The 22,512-nt window shown below is 39.4% G+C and overlaps 2 protein-coding genes across 2 annotated transcripts in view; one reads left to right on the top strand and one right to left on the bottom strand.

The window, feature by feature from the left end:
• The window catches only part of LOC112457938 (sodium channel protein Nach-like), a 77,942-nt gene that overhangs the window by 14,870 nt on the left and 40,560 nt on the right, over positions 1–22,512 (bottom strand). Inside the window, exon 2 of the mRNA XM_025021273.1 lies at positions 2,297–2,357. Coding sequence (XP_024877041.1) covers positions 2,297–2,357 — 61 coding nt within the window. The remainder of the gene's footprint in view (positions 1–2,296; positions 2,358–22,512) is intronic.
• Positions 4,233–6,901, top strand: LOC112457937. Its single transcript, XM_025021272.1, has 2 exons — positions 4,233–5,111; positions 6,151–6,901. Exons 1-2 carry the CDS (start codon positions 4,707–4,709, stop codon positions 6,778–6,780), a joined length of 1,035 nt encoding a protein of 344 aa, XP_024877040.1. The 5' UTR covers positions 4,233–4,706; the 3' UTR covers positions 6,781–6,901.

Below are 22,512 nucleotides of genomic sequence, written 5' to 3'. Positions count from 1 at the left end.
ACCTGGCATTCAGTGGTATTCATTTCGTTAACGGAATCAATGGTATTTAATGGAATTCATCACGAAACTTTCCAATCCCTAACCTGGCATTCAGTGGTATAATATTTTTGTGTCGGAATTAGATGAGATTCAAAAAAGACAAATTCTTTCCAAAATAAGGAATTCCATGATATTGAAACTATTTTAATCCCTTTTTTGGACAGAATGGAATTCGGAAAGTCCTTAATTGAATTCCTGGCAATCCCGTTTTAATTCTTTTCAATCTTTTTTCGTTTGCTGGGATACATAACCTCGCACACCCGAGTGGCAGAGCTACGAGGAAGACGATTGGACAGCGTTTCATATGGCCCAGCATGAACAGAGACATCGCCAAGTGGGCGAGAACCTGTCTGGCATGCCAGCGCGCAAAGATTCGGCATAACAGGAGAATTCCGGAACATATAGAGGTACCTGAAAAAAAGTTTTAACACATACATTTAGATATTTTAGGACTTCTACTCATATCAAATGGATATAGGTATTGCCTGACAATGATAAATAGATCTCGTTGGCCTGAAGCAGTGTATCAATAGTGGACACGTCAGCAAATACCGTAGCTACTACCTTCTTTTCAACATGAGTCGCCAGGTTCGGAACTCCAGTAATTATAACGACCGATCGCGGAGCCCAGTTCCGAATCCCTAATATTCGAAGCGCTAGTGAAGCTAATTGGGAGCAGGAGAATTCGTACTACCGCGTACCATCCATAGTCCAACGGGATTATAGAAAGATGGCACCGATCACTTAAAACCGCGATTAGGTATTATAAAACACAGAATTGGACTGAAATCCTTCCAGTGACATTACTCCGTCTCCGTTCGAATTACAAAGAGGACATATCAGCATCGACTGCAGAATTAGTATATGGAACGACGCTGCTAGGTGAATATTTCGCGACGGAACTAAGCAGCCGATACCCACAAATATTTATAGAACAATTTAGGGAGCATATGAAGAAAGTTCGCGCGCAGCCCACAACGCACCATGTAAAAAGAAGAGCGTTTATGCATAAAGACATGCAGACCTGCACACACGTCTTAATAATTCTTACGAGTGGACAAGGCGAGGAAACCGTTGAAGCAACCATACGAAAAACCATTTTTAATAATGAAAAGAGTCTCTAATTCTGTTTACAGGATCAATTACAAGGGACAGCCAACGGAGGTCAGTGTGGACCGTCTTAAACCCGCATTCATTGAGATAGCCAAGACAGGTGGCCCCAGCAAAAAACTCGGACGAGCCTCAACCAGGCCCGTCGGGAACCAGATGCTAGGAACTTGGACGTCGTACCGTCCGATTCGCGACTTGAAGCCAAGTCACTCGGGGGGGGGGGGGGCATCTATAAGTCCGTGGTCAATGGATGAACGCATGCCGATAGCGTGACCTTTCATTATGTTTGAGATTTTGAGATGACGAAGCAGTCTAGCTCTGACCGATAGATATTCAAGTAGCTGTGATATTAAGAATAAAGGCATACATATTTATTAACCGTAATTCATAGTTTTGTACTCATAACCCACCACAGGTCTAACCTAATCCAATTGTTGTTGTATGGGTGAAAAATTTTCCACGCGAACCAAGGTTCACCCCCACCCATCTCTGACTGCGAAGGAGGAGCGGTAGCTTATATGTGTACTGTCTATACACACATATCAGTAAATTACTTCCCTTAGCACTGACGTAAACTTGTAAAATTTTTCAACCTTTTTTTGTTCATAATTTTTAAATAAGCAGTGATCGCCGATTAAGTTACAAGGAAAAGTTACTCAGGATTACGTTCTTGACAACATATGTCAAGGTCATTGAAATCAGTGATGTTGTCCTCTTTCTGTATAATTACTATTTATAACACGTTTACACACACATCCATATCTCAAATATACGGTGGCCTGAATATACTTTCTCACCCCAGTTCAAACTCAAATTTAAATTTAATGAATCCATTGCAATCGCGACCCAAATTTGGATTTAATATTTTTATTATTCAGGTATCTTAGAAAATTTAAATTGAGTAATCTGAATTTATATAAAGTATCAAATTTACTCGTTATCCGAAAAATCGGATAGCCAGATCCAAACAAACTTCGAAGCTCTACTGGAAACGATTATGTGTCAGTGCTCATTATTATAGTATTATTTATAGGAACATTTCAATACAAAGTGCTAGTGTTTATTTAATATAAATAAATACGAACATTTAAAAGATTTGAAAATTAAAAGTACTCAAATTCAAATCTAGATTTATATATGTACTTACGCACACTTACACTTATATTTCTTCAAGCACTGAATATCCCTAAGATTGCATATTCTAGTACCTGAAATAATAACAATTTTATTATTTATTTGGATGCTCTATGTGTACAAAATAAGTTAAAAGCTTTTTTGTATACTTACAAGGGGAGGGTGCGAGGACGGGAAAATGGATTTTAATAAAACTAATTCCTATATCTTTCACTCGTAGTGAAACATAGTAAAGTGCCGTTTTCGAGAAAAACGTGTTTTATTATTTTAAAGTGCAGTAATTTAATCATTGTCTTCAAATTTATTTATAACATTTCAAGCAGCGAATAATAACTATTATTCCATATAACAGTAGTTATTATAATTAAAGTTAATTATGTGTATTAAAAACATTTTTTAAAAGTAGAGTAAGCATTTTTTTTTCTTTTATTTATTATTTTTTGTTAAAATTAGTAAATTTATTTAAATAAAGTAATTTTGCTTAACTACTTTATTATTACTTATGCTGAAAGAAAAAAAATATTTACAAAAAGTCGACAGGAATTGAACCCAGTCCAACAGCGTAGCAGTCAAGCATCTTAGATGCGTTGCTACGCCGCTTTGACGAAAATAAACTAGTATATTAAAAAAGTGTCGATTTTGGCCCCCGAGCGTAATGTGAATAGACCTTGAAAAATTATTGCTTAAATTGAGTCTTCAAATAACAGGAAATAACAATCATTTGTCCGACAAGTGGTGGAAACATTGCTAAAATGGCTATAATACAGTAAAAAAATGACATTGTTACGTATGCGAATAATGTCATTTTTTTACTGTAATTATAATTAAAACCATGATTCTAATCAGAATTGTGAGTACATTCTGCATGTAAAGATCGCGAACTACATTACGCACACGCACGACAGAGAGGGTCACAAAAATGACGAACTGTGGAGTCCTGATCTCTGTCAAGGGATGCTAAGCGGATCTATACTTCCACGTAGTGTATCTAGGTTAGTGCTAATGTAGTTCGCGATCTTTACATGCAGAATGTACTCACAATTCTGATTAGAATTATAATTTTAATTATTACTATTACGTATGCGGATAATGTGATTTTTTAACTGCATTTAAGTCATTTTAGCAATGTTTCCACCACTTGTCGGACAAATGATTGTTATTTCTTGTCATTTGAGGACACAAAACAGCACAAAATGTTTTCAAAAAATATTTTTAAATATTTCTATAAAAATATTGCGAGAAACATTTTAAAATGGTTTTAGGAATATTTCAAAATGGTTTAAAAACTTTTTGTGGTAACATTTTAAAGAATATTTTAAGAATCTTTTAAAAATATTTTAAAAAATGTTTTTTTTATCACCCAGGCAAAATTTTCTTGAATATTTGAAATATATTTTTTAAATATTAATTCAAAATTACATATTTATTGTATCATAATCTTGTTTCAAAATATTTAAAAAATATTTTTATTTCTTATTGGTTTTATAATCTTTTTTCAAATATTTTTAAAAATATTTTTGAAATATTATAAAATATTCTTAATTAAGAAAGATGCATGGTAGTACATCTTTCCGTGCTAGTTCGCAACGACGCCGCGACGCTGCTAGGCGGCGCATAATGGTAAGACTAAAGGCCGGTTTTCACACGCAATGATTGGTGGCGCCAGGCCGCGCCAGTCGACTAACGCCAGTAAAAATGCAAGTGTAAACACTTGACACAAACTGGCGCTAGTAGTGTGGCAGTTACTGGAGGTTACTGGTGCCACAAAATCTAAATTGAAGATATTTAGTAGTACTGGCGCCAGACGTTAGGTAAGTGACGTTTTCACATGCAATGATTATTGGCGCCAACTGACTGGCATTCATTGACGCCAGAAATCGTTACCATTAACCTAGCAAACTCATAAGTGTCAATATAAAATTTAAGGTTATATGCTTGCATAGGTTCCACCGACATTAACCGTTAGGTCAGTGCGAAAGAACTGCTCACCAAAGGCACCCGATAAAAAGGCACCTGCAAAAATTCCGGAGAAGGAACAAGGTCTACAGCTCGCCAGCACCAAAGCTCAGCCAACCTCGATTGGCAAGTCCCACCGACCCAGTTCCGGTGTACTACCTCAGGGTCACACCCCGGGACCTGGATCGGGCGGGCAGCAGAATAGCAGGAGCTTCGCCGCCGCTCTGAGGAACCTGGCTAAGCAGGCGGGCCCGGCACCTCAGGAAGAGGAACTCCGTGCCAGCTCGAAGAACCGGGCGCCACTGCCCTTGGTCAGAGGTCCTTCCCCTGCTAAGGAGAGATCAACGCACGAACGAAGACCTGAAGAAATTCCCTCCTTGTATAAAACTGCCAGACCCGTTGACGCAGGCGTCATTTATCCACTACGTGAAAGCATTCTGACACTGTTTTACAGGACGTTATTCATAATGCAGAATACAAAAGAAGTGGCACAGAAAGTAAAAGTGATAAAAAAGCGTCAAAACAAATGGAATTCGGACGAAATAAAAATGTTTTTAGAAGTGTACGAGCAGTTTCCTGCTCTGTGGGATGTTTCCAGTGAAATATATAAAGACCGTAATAAGAAAGACGAAAGCTATAACGCAATGGTTGAAGCGCTAAAAGAAAATTTTCCGGATATCAACGACACGCTTGTAAAGGCTAAAATTCGCAGTATAAGAAACGCTTATACATTGGAATTCCATAAAGTTGAAGCCTCAAAGAGAAGTGGAGCTTCAGCAGAAGACGTATATATACCTTCTGTTACCTGGTACCCTGTTGCTGACCGCTTTCTACGAAAGGTTCTCAAACCTCGGTCAACTAAGTCAAATTTGGTAAGAATTTTTAGTTTCTTAATTTTGTAGAATTATAATTCAGAGGTCAGTTTTAAAAGTTATATAGTATGTTTATTTTACTGTGTTTAATCATAAACATTTCTGTGTACACTAAACTTAACAATGTATTATACTGAAGTCTACGTAGGATGATTAGTCGATTGAATCATTGCCATCTGCCAAGGCACTGCTCCTTCTCCCATAAAGTAAGTAGCAAGTTGGTCTCTGAGCTCGCCAGCTGATTGTTGACCGTTGTTACTTTCTTGTCTTGATAGGCTGAATAATCCTTGACCATCCTGACGCCAATGTCCAGGAATAACTCTTCCATTTTCAATGTCATCAATATCAATAGATCCAGGTGGAATATAGTGTGATTGTGAGGTTATTTGTAACCAATTATGTAAAGCAACAGCTGCCAGAATAATTTTATCAGTTTTTTTTGGTTCATATGTAATTGGTTTTGCAAAAACCTGGAATTTATTTGCCAGGATTCCAAATGCATTCTCAACAATCCTTCGAGCTCTAGAAAGTCTGTAGTTAAAGATCAGTTTCTTAACATTTAATGAATCGCTTCTAGAATACGGTTTTAACAAATATAATTTTAAGGGGAAAGCATCATCGCCAACAAAGAAAAAGTTCTCTGGCAAATTGAGTAACTTCTCATCAATAGCTCTTTTTAAGCTGCTATTCTGAAATATTCCACCATCAGAATTTCTTCCTAAAGCTCCAACATCAATGTAACGGAAAATATATTCACTATCTACTACAGCCATTAAAACAATACTGTAGGATCCCTTATAGTTGTAATACAGTGATCCACTGTGTTTAGGTTTCTTAATAACAACATGTTTGCCGTCCAAACTGCCAACACAGCCAGGGAAATTCCATCTCTCAGCAAACCCTTTTTCTATTTTACACCACTCTTCTGTTGTATTTGGCATCTGAAAGGAAAACGACGAAAAATATAGACTCATGATTAAAATACAGATACTTTATGTTAATTTCTGTTTTTACAAATATCTTTATTCTATTGTTTTAGGAATTGACAACACAGAAAGATGAGACAGAGGAACTGGAAGATGATAATAATGATCTATTATTAGAAGAAGAGCAGATTAATAAAGAACAAGAAGTTACAAGTGCTCATCAGTCCCGGTCTTCCAAAAAGCTCAGAACGACAGTAAATGTACAACCAGATACATCTGCAATAAAGCATACAAAGCAACCACTACAGCCTCCCATGAAACAAAATCAAAAAATGCAATCTAGCATGTCTACAATTCAACAAGCAATAAATGCGCTTCAAAATGTTTCCGAACAGCATGCTGTGGCAACGCGAACACGTACTACTGACTTATACGAACAATTTGGCAGCACTGTTGCAGAATATCTTCGTCAAATGACCACGTCAAACGCGCTACAATGTCAGAAGCAAATACTAGATATTTTATTGAACACTTTGATGATGCAACAACTTTCATCTTCTGTACACACTGATCCATCTAAGCACAGTCAAAGTTCATTACTTTTTTCTTCACCACTTTCAAGTTCTACTACTATGCCATCTTTGATTAATGTACCTGTTAGCTCATCTACTATTGTACCCGTTGAGGTCGTAGAAATTAAGGACAGTGTAGAGAATACAGATTCATCAGATTTGAACATGTAATTTTAATGACTATAAAGTGACTGACTTTTAATTTTTACTTTATTTTGTAGGTATTGCAGGCCTTAGAGGTCTCTTTAAAGTAAACTTTTATTTCAATCTTAATATAAAAAAAATTTTTTTAGTGTATGCTATTGTAAGAAATCGAAAGAGGCCTACCCGATAGGTGGCCCCACATGGCGCACGCGAGCGGCGCGTTAACTTCGATGGCTAGAGGCACTGGCCATCGCCGCCAACGTGTGATTGGAGAGTGTGTGTGATTGGTCGATAGGCGACGACGCAAGTTGTTTACGCGAAATGTGTAACGGTCGTACAAGTCCGAACGTGTTCGAGTAAGTCGAGACGAGTCGAGCGTGCGAGAAGCTTCGACAGAGTTCTGAGGAGATCTCCGTGGAGATCGGACGTGCGTCGGAGGGCTCGTGCCTTTGTAACCGTATCCCGGCGTATCGATTCGTAATTCGTAAGTCCGTGCAATGGACTTCGCGGAGATGTATAAGTGAAATATATATTAAATAAGCGTTATCTATCCTTGTCTTCTTTTCCTCTCAACACCACCCTCGTTTTCCTTCGTAATAAGCGGTATCTAATACTCGCGCCACGTTGTCGAGGTCGTCCTGCAAATTCCCTCGTGAATACCGGTGAAACAATAATTATCAAAAGAAACGATAATTTCCAAGTCAAACATTTTACACTATATTATGTTTTCGGACTTTGTAAATCCTGTAGACCTACTAAAAGTAAACTTATTTCAGTTTTAGTTTTTACAGAGTCTTAATACCAAAACTATTTTTTTTTTTTGAAAGTTAATGTTTTGTTAGATTTTCAGACCTATTCTAAGAATTTTGTTGACTTATGTCATATATATATTTTAAATAAACTTTCTATTTAATCTTACAAGTACATGAGTTTTTATTCTCTTTAAAAATTTATCTTTGTAATTTTATATTTAAGTTTTGTCTCTTAAATAAATTTGAAATACGAAAAAGTACTAAAAGAATTATTTGTTCATCTATCTATGAAGGAAGCCAAAGAAATTTACAGTACGTAAAACAGAAAGTTTAAATCGGAAGGAAACCGGGCTAATAAAGAAAGTTTAAAGACTATTTTCAAGATAGAACATTGAAATTTGATATACCTACATATAGCACTCATTGTAGTAATATTAATAATAATGCTAGGAAAAAGCTTACCTTAATAAAATCTTTCAACGCTTCGTGAATGATATCCAAGACTTCAGGTAAAAAAGTACAGATTGTGCACTTGGGAACTCTGAACAGTAACTGTAATGATGCGAGGGAGTCACCAGTAGCCAAGTATCTAAGCACGATCTGAAGCTTCAGTTTTGGTGAAAGTGCTGGCCTCATATGCGTATCTTGCTTTTGAAGTTTAGCAGACACCATCCCTAACAAATCTTGAAAACGTTCTTGGGTCATTCGAAACATGTTCAGATACGTTTGGTTATCCTCTGCAACTAGTTCTTCTATAAATTGTAAAGCAACTTCTCGTCTAGCGATCCATTTTCGTACCCAATATCTACGTTTCTTTCTTTTCAGTTTAACCGCAAGAATGTTTTGTAGTTCGTTACTTATTACTAAAATTCCCAAACGAATAGTCGCATCCAACAACTCGGTTGACATCTTGACGATTACCTACATATTTTCCATATTATGCGCCAATAACATCACTATGCAAACACTTATGAGTTTGCCAGTTTAATGGAAACGGTTTCTGGCGCCAATGAATGCCAGTCAGTTGGCACCATTAATCATTGCGTGTATAAACACTTATGAGTTCGCCAGTTTAATGGAAACGGTTTCTGGCGCCAACGAATGCCAGTCAGTTGGCGCCACCAATCATTGCGTGTGAAAACCGGCCTTAACTCGCAAGTAAATTTCAGTTGGGTTCTAATATAAGCAGGCCTCCGGCAAAGCAAAATCATGACATTTGCGACACATATCTTCGCCTGGAATACAACGCAAGGCTTACCCAACACCACTGCGATGCTATAAATATACAAAATATTTGCCAAAGCAAGATATAAAGATGTATATTTTTCAAATATTAAAAAAATCTTTTAAACGTGAAACAATTATTGCTGATTGGGTTAAACATATTTTATTTTTCAAAGCAATATTTTTAAAAGATTTTACGAATATTGAATATATTTGTTTGCAATTTTTTTTAAATATTTTTGAAAAGATTTTTCTAACATAACCTGGCGGACATAGAAACATTAAAAAAAATATTTTTGTGAATTATTTTAATTTTTCTAAAAAATATTTAAAAAATATTTTTAAAAATATTTTGTGTTTTATGGGAAGCAATGATTTTTCAAGGTCTATTAACTTTACCCTTGGGGCCAAAATCGTCACTTTTTTAACATTCTCCTTTTCATTCGCGAACTGATATATCTGTGTATCTATTTTTTAAGAGCGTTTTTCTTGAAAACTGAGCGTTGCGCACTAGCGCTTGACTATGTTTTATTACTTATAGGAATACGTTTCGTTGAAAATCGTTTCCCGTTTCTCGCGCTCTCTTCTTGTTAAAGGTTAATATACCTTTCTTGGTTTGAAAAAATCGATTTTTTTTCCTTGCATATTTTGAACGTTTAATGTCTTAAGAGGATCCTATAGCAAAAGCCGAACTTCCTTGATGTAGATAATGTCAACATTTCTAATCCTGTTTTCTATGTTATATATATATCTATATCTGTCCTTGTCTAACGAAAGGCATCTGTCCTTGTTCGATTGCTGCGCCATCTCTCACTACACGCAATACTGCTTATCTTATCAACCTGCATGTGCTTTTGCATACATAAAAGTTAAAAACATGACACTTTTTTTCTAGATTTCTATCGTAATTGTAATTGCACGATATTGTTCTTCAATGTTTTTCCTAGAGGGCTAGATTCTCATTTTGTATATATAAACTGCAGTATTTTTGTATAACAAAATATTGTCGTCAGTGACAGCTCTATGTGCCCAAATTTTCAATTCTTTTTTGTTTTGGATATAAAACCGACCCTAGCCCTCTACATTTTTGTGCGTACTTTAATTCTGTAAAAGAATTTTGCAATTCAGTAGAGTCAATTAAAATGGTTTGCTTTTAACTAAATGTCGATAATTACTGCCACTATAGGATCCCCTTAAAAATGAAATCCTAACGCCGTTTTTTGAAATTTGAACAAGTATATAGAGGATACAGCGCTTTGTACTGCGCGCTGCACATGCAGACATGCGATAGCTTTTTGTGGAGCGGCGCTCAGGTAGAAAGGCGGCTCACCCGAGAATGCGATTCACTCTATCTAAAGATCTGTCTAATGAAACATTGCTAAAATGTTGTCTCGGCGGGTTTACCCAAAATAATAACAAAAGTTATAATAACTTAATTTGGAAAATGGCACCAAAAATTTCGAACAGCAGTGCATCGTTGAAATAGCAACTTACATAGCAGTTTGTCTAGTTAACGAGGAAGCCACGTCTTTATTAAAAATAATGAGCACAATGGGAATAAAAACTGGGCGAAATGAACCGCAATTCACAGCTTCAAGTGACACTCGCCGATTCGGCTAAGCAGACATTTGCGCGCAACACGCGACTTGGGAGGTCAGAATTCATCGCCGACTTGCCAAAAATCAATTGGAGGACGAAAATTTGGCTAAGAAGGATTCACTTTTAGGCCTAGAATAGATGATTTGTAAGTTGAAAAAAATCAGTTTTATTGTAGTGTAAACCTGTTGTAAAACTTTAAAAGCTTTTTCCTCGGAACCATGTTTTCAAAATTGGTACTGGTCGAAACTCGAAAACGACTCAACGATTTAATAGCCGTTTAGACCTACCACAAGTATATAAAATTTTGTAGTTTCTATTGGATACTTTTTGCAATTTTTTAATTATTCCTATTTTTTAGGAAACAAAATTAAAATTTTAGCAAAAAATCGATGTCTTAAGTTTGAAAGTCATTTGGTTAAAAATCAAAATTCTAGAAATCCCATCCGACAGGGATTACAAAAATTATGTCATAAATGTAGGAATATGGTTAAATGAAAGAGTAATATATTTTAAGTGAAATGGTATACAGTATATAAGTAACGGATATCTTAATTCTTCGGCACGAGTCTCTCGTCTCTGGATCACACGCTTGCCAGCGCTTGCTCGCTGCTGCTTCCATCTAGCGGGGTCCCACAGATTGGCCGTCCTGAAGCGTCATCCGCCTCGGATGACATCTGCTCGTCCTGCTCCGGTCTAGCCCATCGCTTCAAGTATTCGGCACAAGTTGTAGTCTTCGCTGGCCCTTCACCGTCTCCTACTCTTTCCACTTCGTACGTATCACCGGATTTTATTTTGGTGACACGATACGGCCCTAGGTACTTGGGTTTCAGCTTCAATCCTGGCCCTGCTGGATGCGTTTTATGGCCACCAGATCATTGAGATGGTATTTATTAAGATTCCTGCGTCTCAAGTTGTAGTGTCTCCAATTTTCTAACTGGACTGCTTTGATTTGTTGCCTGGCATCATCTCTAGACTGCTTGCGTGTGGCGTCATAATGGTGAACCATCTCCTGCTCAACTGCTTCCTTCATCCTGAGATCCTCATTAGTTCTCATCCTGGTACCTATTAGCAGCTCGAATGGCGTTGTATCAATACTGCGTTGGTAGGTAGAATTCAAAACTTGTTGTAGTTTGGCAACGTGCTTATACCACTTCGTGGGTTCATTGATTGACATCTTGGCAAGTTCTGGAATGATTGTCCTGTTGATACGCTCCACCTGCCCGTTCGCCCTGGGCAAACCCGCTGTAACTTTGAAGTGTTCGATGTTCTCTTTCTGGCAATAGTCTTCAAATTCAGCCGATGTGAACGCGATGCCCCTGTCCGAGATGATCCTACTGGGATTACCAAAAATACTTTTCTGTACTTCCAGCTTGTCGATAACTTCCTTGAAAGTGACTGTCCTGTGGGGTACAGCCACGGTCGTGAATACAGGTCCGGAAACTCTAGTAGTGGGGGGTGACTTGCTTAGTGAAGTCATTTTATGTAGTTGACACTATCACCACCTGGAGCACTGGAGGTTAGAGATTTTTTAAATAACGCAAATACATATTGAATATATTGACATATAACATATAAAATTTAACATATGACATATGACATATGTCATATATAACATATTACATATTGACATATTGAATGTAACGAACGTACGAAGTCCTAGAAAGTGATTAAATTAACAACAATGAAATTAACGAAATATTGTGTCGTGCCGAATTGCAAGACTGGGTGCAAAAGTCTGAAAGTAAATTGTTCAGTTTTTAAAATGCCAAAACGTGACGAATTGCGTAAAAATTGGATATCCGCAATCCCTGGCATAAAGGACCTGAAACCCAATCAATTTGTATGTGAAAAGCATTTTGATAAAAAATGCATAATAAGGAATTTCGTAATGCGCGATGTACAAGCAAATGTCCTAGCCGAGGTAAGCTCAGTTATAAAAAAAATATTCTGTCACATTAAAAGAAACTTTAATAATATATCCACTGATCGGCAAAAAAATTTCCATTTTTCAATAATTAAGTTATTTATGTTGAACCAGATAATTTTTAAATTAAATAATTTTTTAATAATTAATAATTTACCTGAGACTAAATTCATTATTGAGAAAATTAGTAATTATTTTCCACTAATTATTAATTTTCTAATAATTTCTAGTAATTTATTTCGACAAACTATTAATTATTTTAATAATAAAAAATTTATGTTTACTAATTACCAATTTGTAAATAAAAATTAATTATAATTTTATTATTATTTTATCCACATTTCAACTCATTTAAAACGTTGATTAAGCCAACTTATTTACAAAACTCGCTGCTTTTTGCATATACTATATTTTCTATCTTACATTTATTATAAAAATATTGTATTTTGGTTAAGGCCTCCGCAATGAAAAATATAAGGAACAAGGGACAGATATTAGCAATTAATATTATTCCTGATTATTTATTTTTAATCGCTAATATCTGTTCCTTGTTTCTTATATTTTTCATTGTGCGGGAGCCTTTACGGTGAAACGGATTAGTGAACAACGCGTATGCGTGATAAAAAATCCTTGCAACGCAGCGACGCGCGCGGTCACATGGCAAACCTATGAAAATATCGTCATTAAGCGAGTCACCCCCACCACCAAAAAAACGGACGAGTTTCCGGACCTGTATTCACGACCGTGGGTACAGCCACACAAACTTAATGAAGGCATCTATGACAGCTAAAATATGCTTGTACTTCTTGTGCGTCGTCTCGAGTGGCCCCAAATGATCCAGATGATACGTGTGCAACGGGATATCTTCTTTACTTAACGGATGTAGATACCCCTCTTGCTTTCCCGACTTTCTATTAATCAGAATGCATTTTACGCAGTTTCCGATGCACTTTTCGACTTTAGCGTGGAGTTCAGGAATGAAAAACTCTCGTTTTACCTTATCTTCGGTGCTCTTGGCAGCAAAATGGCCCCTCTCGTGCGCATTTCTTATAATCTCATATTGCATCGTTTTAGGGACTACGATCAACTCGCAACCATGCAACTGCTTATAAACCAATCCATGCCGTAACAAATAGTCCTGGTATGGTCATTTTGTCAAGTGCTCCTTAATTTTTTAAATGATTTTATCGTCATCCTGTGCTTTTTTCATCTTTGGAACGATATTGCTAACCGATCCCACTGTCATCACTGGGTAGAGACTGAGCGCATCAACATGTTTCAATCGTGATCCAGATCGATGCTCAATAGTATAATTATAATCCTCCAGGAACAGAGCCCATCGTGCTATACGCGGAGAGAGATCCTTTTTCCGCATCGTTTGCTGAAATGCAGCGCAATCCGTAATGATCTTGAATGATTTGCCTAACAAGTAGACGCGGAACTTCTTCAAGGCTTCTACTACTGCCAACGCCTCAAGCTCGTAGCTAGAATACTTTCTTTCAGCATCTAACGTCTTCTTACTCATAAAGTACACGGGATGCAGTTTACAATCTTCAGGGGATTTCTGCAACATCACGGCACCATAACCATCCTGGCTGGCATCGGTATGAACCTCAATCTCGTACTCTTGATTGAAAATGCTTAGAACCGGTTCCTCTGTTAAGCATTGTTTTAGTGTTCTAAAAGCATTAACTTCTTCTTCTTTAAATCGGAACGATTGTTTTTTCTTCAACAGATCGCTCAACGGCTTTGCGATACGGGAGTACTGTGGGATAAATTTCCGGAAATAACCGGTATAGGCCTAAGAAACTCTGTATTTGCTTGAGAGTTTTTGGTTCTGGGAATTTCATTACAGCTTTTGTTTTCTCCGATGACGGGTACAGCTTCCCATCCTCGATGACATGTCCCAAGAATTCAATACGTCGTTGCAACAACTGCCACTTCTTTTTGTTAATCTCTAGTCCATACTCTTCCGCCCGCTTCAACACCAACTTCAGCTTCTGAATTGCGTCTTCCATATCCTTTGCTGGTATTATCAAATCGTCGATGTACGGCAGCGCAATTCCTTTTATCGTCTTGTCTTGAAATATTCTGTTAATGAAACGCTGGAACACTGCCGGTGAGTTGCACAGTCCAAACGGTACCTTGCGGAATTGATACTGTCCATCGTGCGTCACAAATGCAGTATATTTTTTACTACTCTTGTTAATAGCTACATGAAAAAATCCGTTTCTTAGATCCAGACTGCTGAAAACACGGGAATCTTGCAACTTATCTAAAATGTCTTCTATAAGAGGTAGAGGGTAGCGATCTTTCACCATAGCTCTATTAATTGCTCTATAATCAATACAGATACGTGGTGTTCCATCCTTTTTCTTAGTTCCCACAACTTGGTTAGCGTACTGCGATGAGCACGGCTCGATTATTCCTTCTTTAATCCATTGATCCACTTGTTCTGACATGACTTTTCTTTCTGGAAGTGGTAAACGTCGTGGTCGCGCAAAGATCTTCTGATCATCGTCTAACGTAATTGTCATTTCGATATTAGTCTCCTAAACCCTCTTAGGCATGTAATTATCTAAAAGCGTCTGTACTTCCTTTCTCTTTTCTTCATCGACGGTATGTCCAATAGCAGGTGTATCTGTTTTATCTTGTTAATGGTAAAGCCTTCTTGATTTATTTTAATTTCTGCTTGAGATAAAAGTTCATTCCCGACGACTGCTTCCATCGTCATGACGTCATCGGCAACCACGTAGATTGTCACATGAAAACGTTCGCCGTTGATTAAGATATCGCCTCTAAAACATCCTAGTGGCTTAACTTTACTTCCACCAAATCCGGAAAAGCATAAAGCGGAATCCAACAGCGCCGGTGTTCCGATTTCTTTGTACACGCTCTGACTAACAATATTATGCTGACTGCCGGTATCAAATAGCGCCTTGAACTTTTTGCCTGCGATTTCTATTTCCTTATACATGTTTGTAGGAGCGTCAAAACTATTTACGGATTCGCTTTTCTTAGTTCCTTCTTCGTCTTTTTTTGTTCTCTTCGGTTTCTCCTTTTTGCAATCATTTGACTTGTGTCCGAATTCGTTGCATCTGAAACATTTAACGCCCTTACTCTTGTTCTTGCACGTCGTTGATTTATGGCCTATTTCGCCGCAGTTGAAGCAACGAATCTCTTCCTCCTGTTTTGTCTTCTTATTCGTAGAATGCGGCAATTTACTATTATTAGTACCCTTCGTTCTCATCTTCTCGTACGCTTTTAATTTTTCTTTAAACTCCTTTACATTTTTGGCGCCATACAAAATACCTTTATTCAACGGCTGGTCATCTATACCATCGATGACATACTGGAATAGCGCTTCTTCCTCTATTTCTCCTCTGGCTGCTATCTCTCTCATGGTGAGAAAATACGCTTGCACTGATTCGTCCTTTTTTATTTTCCTCTTGTCCATCTGTCTGTGTAATTCAGCGCTATTTATCTTATCTTTAAATTCGTCTTGGAGTGCCTTCTTTAATTTCCTCCACGTATTCAATCCTTTTTCCCCTTGAATAAACAGCTTGGCTAATCCTCGTAACGATTTCTTGGCGAATATCATTTTCTGTATGTTTGTCTATTCATAAATCTCAGCTGCTTCTTCGAAGTCGGTAATCCATCGTGCCACTGGATATTCCTCGTCCCCGCTGAAGGGTGTGATCGAATCTTCCACATCCCTGAACGTCATTGCGAATTTATTTTTAACCATCGTATTTCTAGTCTTACCTGGTCATCTGTCGTTTTCATCTTCATTATTTTCTTCGTTCTCGTCTTTGCTAGCTTCCGCTCGATCTTCATTGGTGTCGTCGTCACCATCGTCGTTAGCATCTTCTTTGTCGTTGTTATCGTCATTATCATCTTTTCCAGCTTCGTGGGCTTCGATAAGCGTGTCGAGATCCAGCAAATAACCACAGATCCTCTGCGTCAGCTCTCTCTTTGTGCCTGCATAATCGATCGCCAAAATGTTACAAATTGAGATTAAATCTCCCCATCCGAGATGTGCATCCGCGTATGTTATTTTCTTTTTATACTCCTCTGAATCGCTAGCAAATGCGAAACCGCCGAATTCGCGAAGCCGCTTTCGATTACCGCGATCTCCTTCCTGCTCGAACACTAACCTATGCAGCGCCTTAATAGCCTTCGTAGAACTCGTCTTATATAATATTATTGGCTACTACCTTTATTTGCTCGAGCCTCTCCATCGTCTTAGCAGTCTTCGTTCTTTCTCGCAACGTCGTGCGTATAGCTTCTCGCCGAAGTTAACCTAACCTTGAAAATCTTTTGCTGCTTATGTAGCAACTTAACGGCTCTTTCCACTTTGGCCAAATCCCGGCTGAGCCCCCAATATTTGTAGGAATATGGTTAAATGAAAGAGTAATATATTTTAAGCGAAATGGTATACAGTATATAAGTAACGGATATCTTAATTCTTCGGCACGAGTCTCTCGTCTCTGCATCACACGCTTGCCAGCGCTTGCTCGCTGCTGCTTGCATCTAGCGGGGTCCCACATAAATTTTAAGACCCTTTTTGAGTTTTTGTGTTAGATAAATTGCTTGGAAATTCTGCCAGTACCGCAAAACCCTACAAGACATGCAGGGCCTAGGGCTGAGTAGTTGTAGGGGAAGTACTTTCCATTTCAAATAATAAACAAAAAACAGAAAATGCAATCTAAAATGTGTATTTTTATTTGTGATAAACCCGATCCTCGTATCTGTTATATTTTCACCGGAAAAAAATCATGAAGTATGCTATTTTTTTTGGTCCAAGAAAGGTATATGTTCCCTTAATAATTGTATAAAAAAACATTTAATATTTATTTATTATATTCCCATGTGCGAATGTCGGACTTCTGCCAGAGTTGTCTGCATGGCCCAGAAGTGGCACAATATTGGCTGCCAAGACTTGATGAGTGGCACTGCCCCAGTACGGATAAACCGCTAGATCAGTATTGTGCCAGTCTCGGTGACCAGTACTCCCATGCAACCATATTCTGTTCCGAGGCGAGTCTTGTCTCAGGATTGGCCGTGTATAAGGCCAGAAGTGATATTGATCTACGGCCGAAAGTCGGCTCAGTACTGGGGATGTATTGGGTCGACTTAGAAAATTTTCGCTTGGGACCGGAGGTAACAACCGCGTAAAAGCAACACGCCGCGAAAGGACTTAACTTTTTGCTCGAGCGGCGCCGGAGGTAACAACCGCGCGAAAGCAACACGCCGCGAGGGGACTTAAAAAGCTTTTTGCTCGAGGAGCGCCGAAGGTAACGACCGCGGCGCGGAAGCAACACGCTGCGAGGGGACTTTTCGCTAGAGTCCACGCCGGAGGTAACGACCGCGTTCGTGCCTCTCGGTTACAAGTACCTCGAATTATGGTATCATTCGTCTCGCTTCGCGTTTCGCCTCCGGCGCCCGTAAGCGACCGTGCGTAAGACCGTGCGTCGCCGATCGCTCGGCCGGCCGGTTGGGTACTATAAGAGGTTCGGTGCGCTCGGCGAGCCGAGCGACACGAGCGATACGTACAGACGTGCAAACGCGTTTCGCTTGGTCCGTACGAATGTGTAAAACGACGTTTGTGGAATACGTACACGAAAGGGGCACGTACGACGAAGTCGATGCGGGGAGCATTGTTTCCCAATTATATTTTGTTCCGAGGCGAGTCTCGTCTCAGTACTGACCGTGTATAAGGCCTGAAATGATATTGATCTACGGTCAAAAGTCGGCTCAGTACTGGGGATGTATTGGGTCAACTTAGAAAATTTTCGCTCGGGACCGGAGGTAACAACCGCGCGATAGCAACACGCCGCGAGAAGATTTAGAAAGCTTTTTGCTTGAGCGGCGCCGAAGGTAACGACCGCGGCACGAAAGCAACACGCCGCGAGTGATATGGCAATCAGTGTTGTCCCCGTACTAGTACTCTGTGTCGGGCCAAAGTTGGCGCCAAGAGTTAGCCCAATACTGGCAATCAGTGTTGTCCCCGTACTAGTACTCTGTGTCGGGCCAAAGTTGGCGCCAAGACTGGGACCCGTGTTATCATTCCGACATTGCCCCAGTAATGACCCCGATTTTAGCTTGTACTGGCCCAGAATCGTCAGCCAGTACTGGTAACTCTGGCACCAGTACCAAGCCAGCACTGAGCCTTTTTGAAATTCGCACATGGGTTTAAATTGAAATATTTTATCACCTTTTCAAAATTTTGAAATATTGACAAAATGTTGACAAAAATGTTGCACAGCATAATACGAAAAGTATAATATAGCCATAATTCAAAAATTAGTAGCAAACATAATGATATCCAGTAAATAACCATTCAAAACATAATTTGTATTAGATATTTACTGGATAGTTTCGATAGATCCCAGACGTATGTCCCAAATCGGGATATACATATTGTTGCGTTCCACGGCTCTCTTTCCACATTTGCGCGTACTCGAGATCACGCTCGCGCAATCCGGAAAACGTAGTGAAATGATTACGCCAGGGTTTAAAAGTTCTCAACGGGTTTATTCACTTATACAGACATTCCGTAGCGAGCACATCTGTACGAGGAAGTGACGGCTCAGCCAAAAAAATTTGACGATCATCCGTCAACAACTCGTCGTCAGAGACGGCTTCTCGACTTTTATGCGAAGGCAGCTAGAATGCTAGATTCAGCTTGAATCTATCGGGCGTTACGACGTAGGCGTATATTGTTTTCCCTCTTCAATGACAAAGTACAATGTTAAAGCTGTGTTCAATCGTACGGTGTTTAATTGAGCGGTGTCCAATCGTTACGTGTCCATACGGAGGTCACCCAACAAAAACTTCCGCCACCGTCTTGGCATTGATATTCTTTAATGGAAAAGCCTTCACCCATTTGGTGAAGCAATCAACGATTACAAGTAAGTAGGGGAGACCGCGGCTAAAACGTCTACGGGGTAAATACGTCTAATCAAATATCTTGGAATATATTGTGTATATTGTATATTGTGTATATTGTGCGAACTCGCTATTAACATTGTAAACGCTGCTTATGGTACCTATGTAACCAACGGAGTTTCGGCAGGTTACCTGCCGTGTTATGATTTTTACGAGGGCAAACGTGTTTTCGGAAGGTGAAAGTGAAATTTTCTGCGCGTGGAAATTTTGTAATATCTGCAATAATATTTGCTCTCCAAATCTCGAGGTACGTGATTATAAAGAGTAATGCATGTTGAACACGAATCCAGTGTAGTTTTTTCATTATCGTTGATGTCTAATATTTTATGGGCGATCAAACCTGAAACTTGTGTTTGGGGCTAATCTGTCTGTAAGCACCCGGAGCTAATCCGCCTGTCTCGTCACTGTGGCGCGCCGGGCGCACGACTTCAGCTCACGGCGATTTCAGGTTAGGTTTCCCTCGAGCGTGATGCGTGATTCTGTCTTCCCTTGCACGTGCATCAGTTTGTATAGGAGGGAAATGGTACGCACGTATCGTCGCAAAACGGGTGTTTTGGCCGACCGAAAAGATGGCGGACCGTTGTTTTCGAGATCGCTCGCGCTCACGGCACGTTGACGAGGTATGGCGCGGCGAGGCACAGCACGGCTCTGAGATCCCGCGATTTCCGCGCAAGAGTTGACATGCCGCGCGCGTGGTATTGTCCCGGCCGCGGTAGATCGTCGTTGTTGGTCGTTATGTCAGTGACAGTCGCGCGTGCAACCGCATCGTCCAGCGTTCGCCGCATCGTCTCGGATCATTGTCGCCGCCGTTGTAGTGGTGGTGGTGTCGGTGGTCGTCGTCGTCGTCGTCGTCGTCGTCGTCGTTGTCGTTGTCGTTGTCGTTGTCGTTGTCGTCGTCGTCGTCGTCGTCGTCGCCGTCGTCGTCGTCGCCGTCGTCGTCGTGGTCGTGGTGGTGGTGGTCGTGGCCGTCATCGTCGTCGTCGTCGTCGTCGTCGTCGTCGAGTGGTGGTCGTGCGTTCGTCAGGATCTGTATTCACGTGCCTAAATTGTTTTATGGAATAAGTAAAACAATTATTTTTTAATAATGTTTTGCATAAAAATTTTAAATAAATTTTTATATATATTTTTTTAAAACAATTATTAAAATGTATCCTATCATTTTTCAGGATTAGATGTACGTATATGTATTGAAAATGCAGTGTGACTGATTAGCCCTGGGGGGGGGGGGAACGCTTTAACCCCGGCATTTTTGAGATTTCAATTTTTCCACCGTTGTCGTTTTTGCTCTATACCGGTTAAACAATGCGACGTAGATAAAAATTTCTTAAATAAATTTTGTAGCTAAAGATTCACTCTTTACAGTGGTATACCACATTTATATAAAATTATTTATTTTGTTGTTAAAAATCGGCACCGAAAAAAAAAACAGACTGTTTAGCCCCGGTCTCCCCTATCTATTTCCGGATGGAATAGCTAGAAGTGAATCAAGAACATCCATTTGTACCCTTTCAAATGGGGCTTTCATATTATAGATCTGTAGCAAGAATTTTCCTTTCCCCGTAAGGCCCTTTTTGGAAATACAAACTTCAGAATTTGCACCAGTTTTCTACGTCCCGTTTGCAAGTGGCCCAATAAAACTGTTTTCGAATTTTCTCGAGAGTCTTATTGATTCCGAAATGACCACCTAAGGACAGTGTGCGATTTCGAGCTCGAGCACATCGGCGTTTTTCCCTCTCCACTACGCACACAGAGACAAACACTGATGTGCTTGGGGTCGAAATCGCACCACTCATGCCTGAGGACGAATCGTGAGCTCTCTCCAAAATGTCTTTAATTTGTTTGCGAGGGACAACTAATTGAAGAAGACTGAACTTCAGATTCGGCGCTACTCATCTTTTATAAAGGATTCCATTTTTCAAAACTAGAGCATCTTAATACTACCAATAAATTCGGGAAGAATCATCTCTAGCGGCTACCTCAGTCCGAGAAAGGCGCACTCCTGCTTCTTTGCTCTGGTAAATAACCGAGAGGCTTGAATCTTTTTCTGTTTTTTACTCTAATCTTACAATTTCTCCCCTTCCAAAATTACGCAAGTGAGGAACTTTTCTTGCTCCTCCGCACTTTTCTCTACTCTGGCGCAATACTCCCAGCCGTCCAACTCACAAAGTGTCGTCTTGAAAGATCGTCGGCATTCCCGTGAGCCTGACCTTTCCGATGGACGATCTCAAATTCGTATTGTTGAAGTCTCTCCAATCAACGAGCCAACTGTCCCTCCAAATCTTTGAAAGACATTAGCCATTTTAAAGAAACATGCGGATCAAAAACTTTCGCCCGTAAAGATAATGCCGAAAGGATTTTAAAAAATCGACTATCGTTAAAAGTTCACGACGAGTAACACAGTAATTTCTTTCGGCTTCTGCGACCAATATAGAATAACCATTAGACACAAGTTCACAAAAGAACACTCTCGATGCTCGCTGTCGGTCCGTCACTTCTTGTCTTGACGCCGTTACTCTCACTCCATTTTTTTGAACACACACAATACATGTCACGTCGAAAAAACACAGATCGCGAACGCGTATCGCGATCCGACGGCTCCATTTTGCACGACACACTCGGAACAAAAGATTTGGATAGAACGCCTACAACAATATAACGTCTTTAAGACGTCCTATGTCTCGATTTGAGACATTTGTTCCCTGGGACATTAGGGATATCCATGAATATGTAGGAAACAGCCATTAAAAATGCTTTAAATATGTCCTCAATACGAGATTTGACAAATATCCACAGGGTATCCGCATCAGTATTCAGTAGATATTTTTGCCATTAGATATGCTTTAAATATACAAATGTTTACAATACGAGATTTTATATATATCCACAGGACATCCGCATCAGTATCCAGTGGATATTTTTGACATAGAATAAAAACCTTTAAACAGATGTCCACCAGACGTCATAAAGATTCAAAACTTCAATGGAGCTAAATCAATAAATAACCAAAAGACATTTGTTACGTCAGAGAGAAACCTGAGAGAGGCCACCCCGGCATTTTTCGTCAATTTTTCTGTGTCGCATTTTCCGACGCGCCGCCTGAGAAAGTGCAACTCAACTACGTCGTTCCGCTCGGTAACCGCACATGGTTTGCGTCCGTGCTAATGGTTCGTGTCCGAACTAGCCAGTTAGAGGGGATATGTTGCGGCCGTGGCGCACAGTGAAGCCGTTTGCGCGAATCGCGGAAAAAATTATGTTACTTGTGAAATATGCAATGAATGATCATAGAACCTTTCAATGTTGACTTATAAA

Source organism: Temnothorax curvispinosus, unplaced genomic scaffold, assembly GCF_003070985.1.
Source record: "Temnothorax curvispinosus isolate PA1 unplaced genomic scaffold, ASM307098v1 QBEX01008477.1, whole genome shotgun sequence".
Taxonomy (NCBI): domain Eukaryota; kingdom Metazoa; phylum Arthropoda; class Insecta; order Hymenoptera; family Formicidae; genus Temnothorax; species Temnothorax curvispinosus.
Note: the sequence above shows the minus strand (reverse complement) of the source record. Positions and strands in the feature narration are given on the sequence as shown.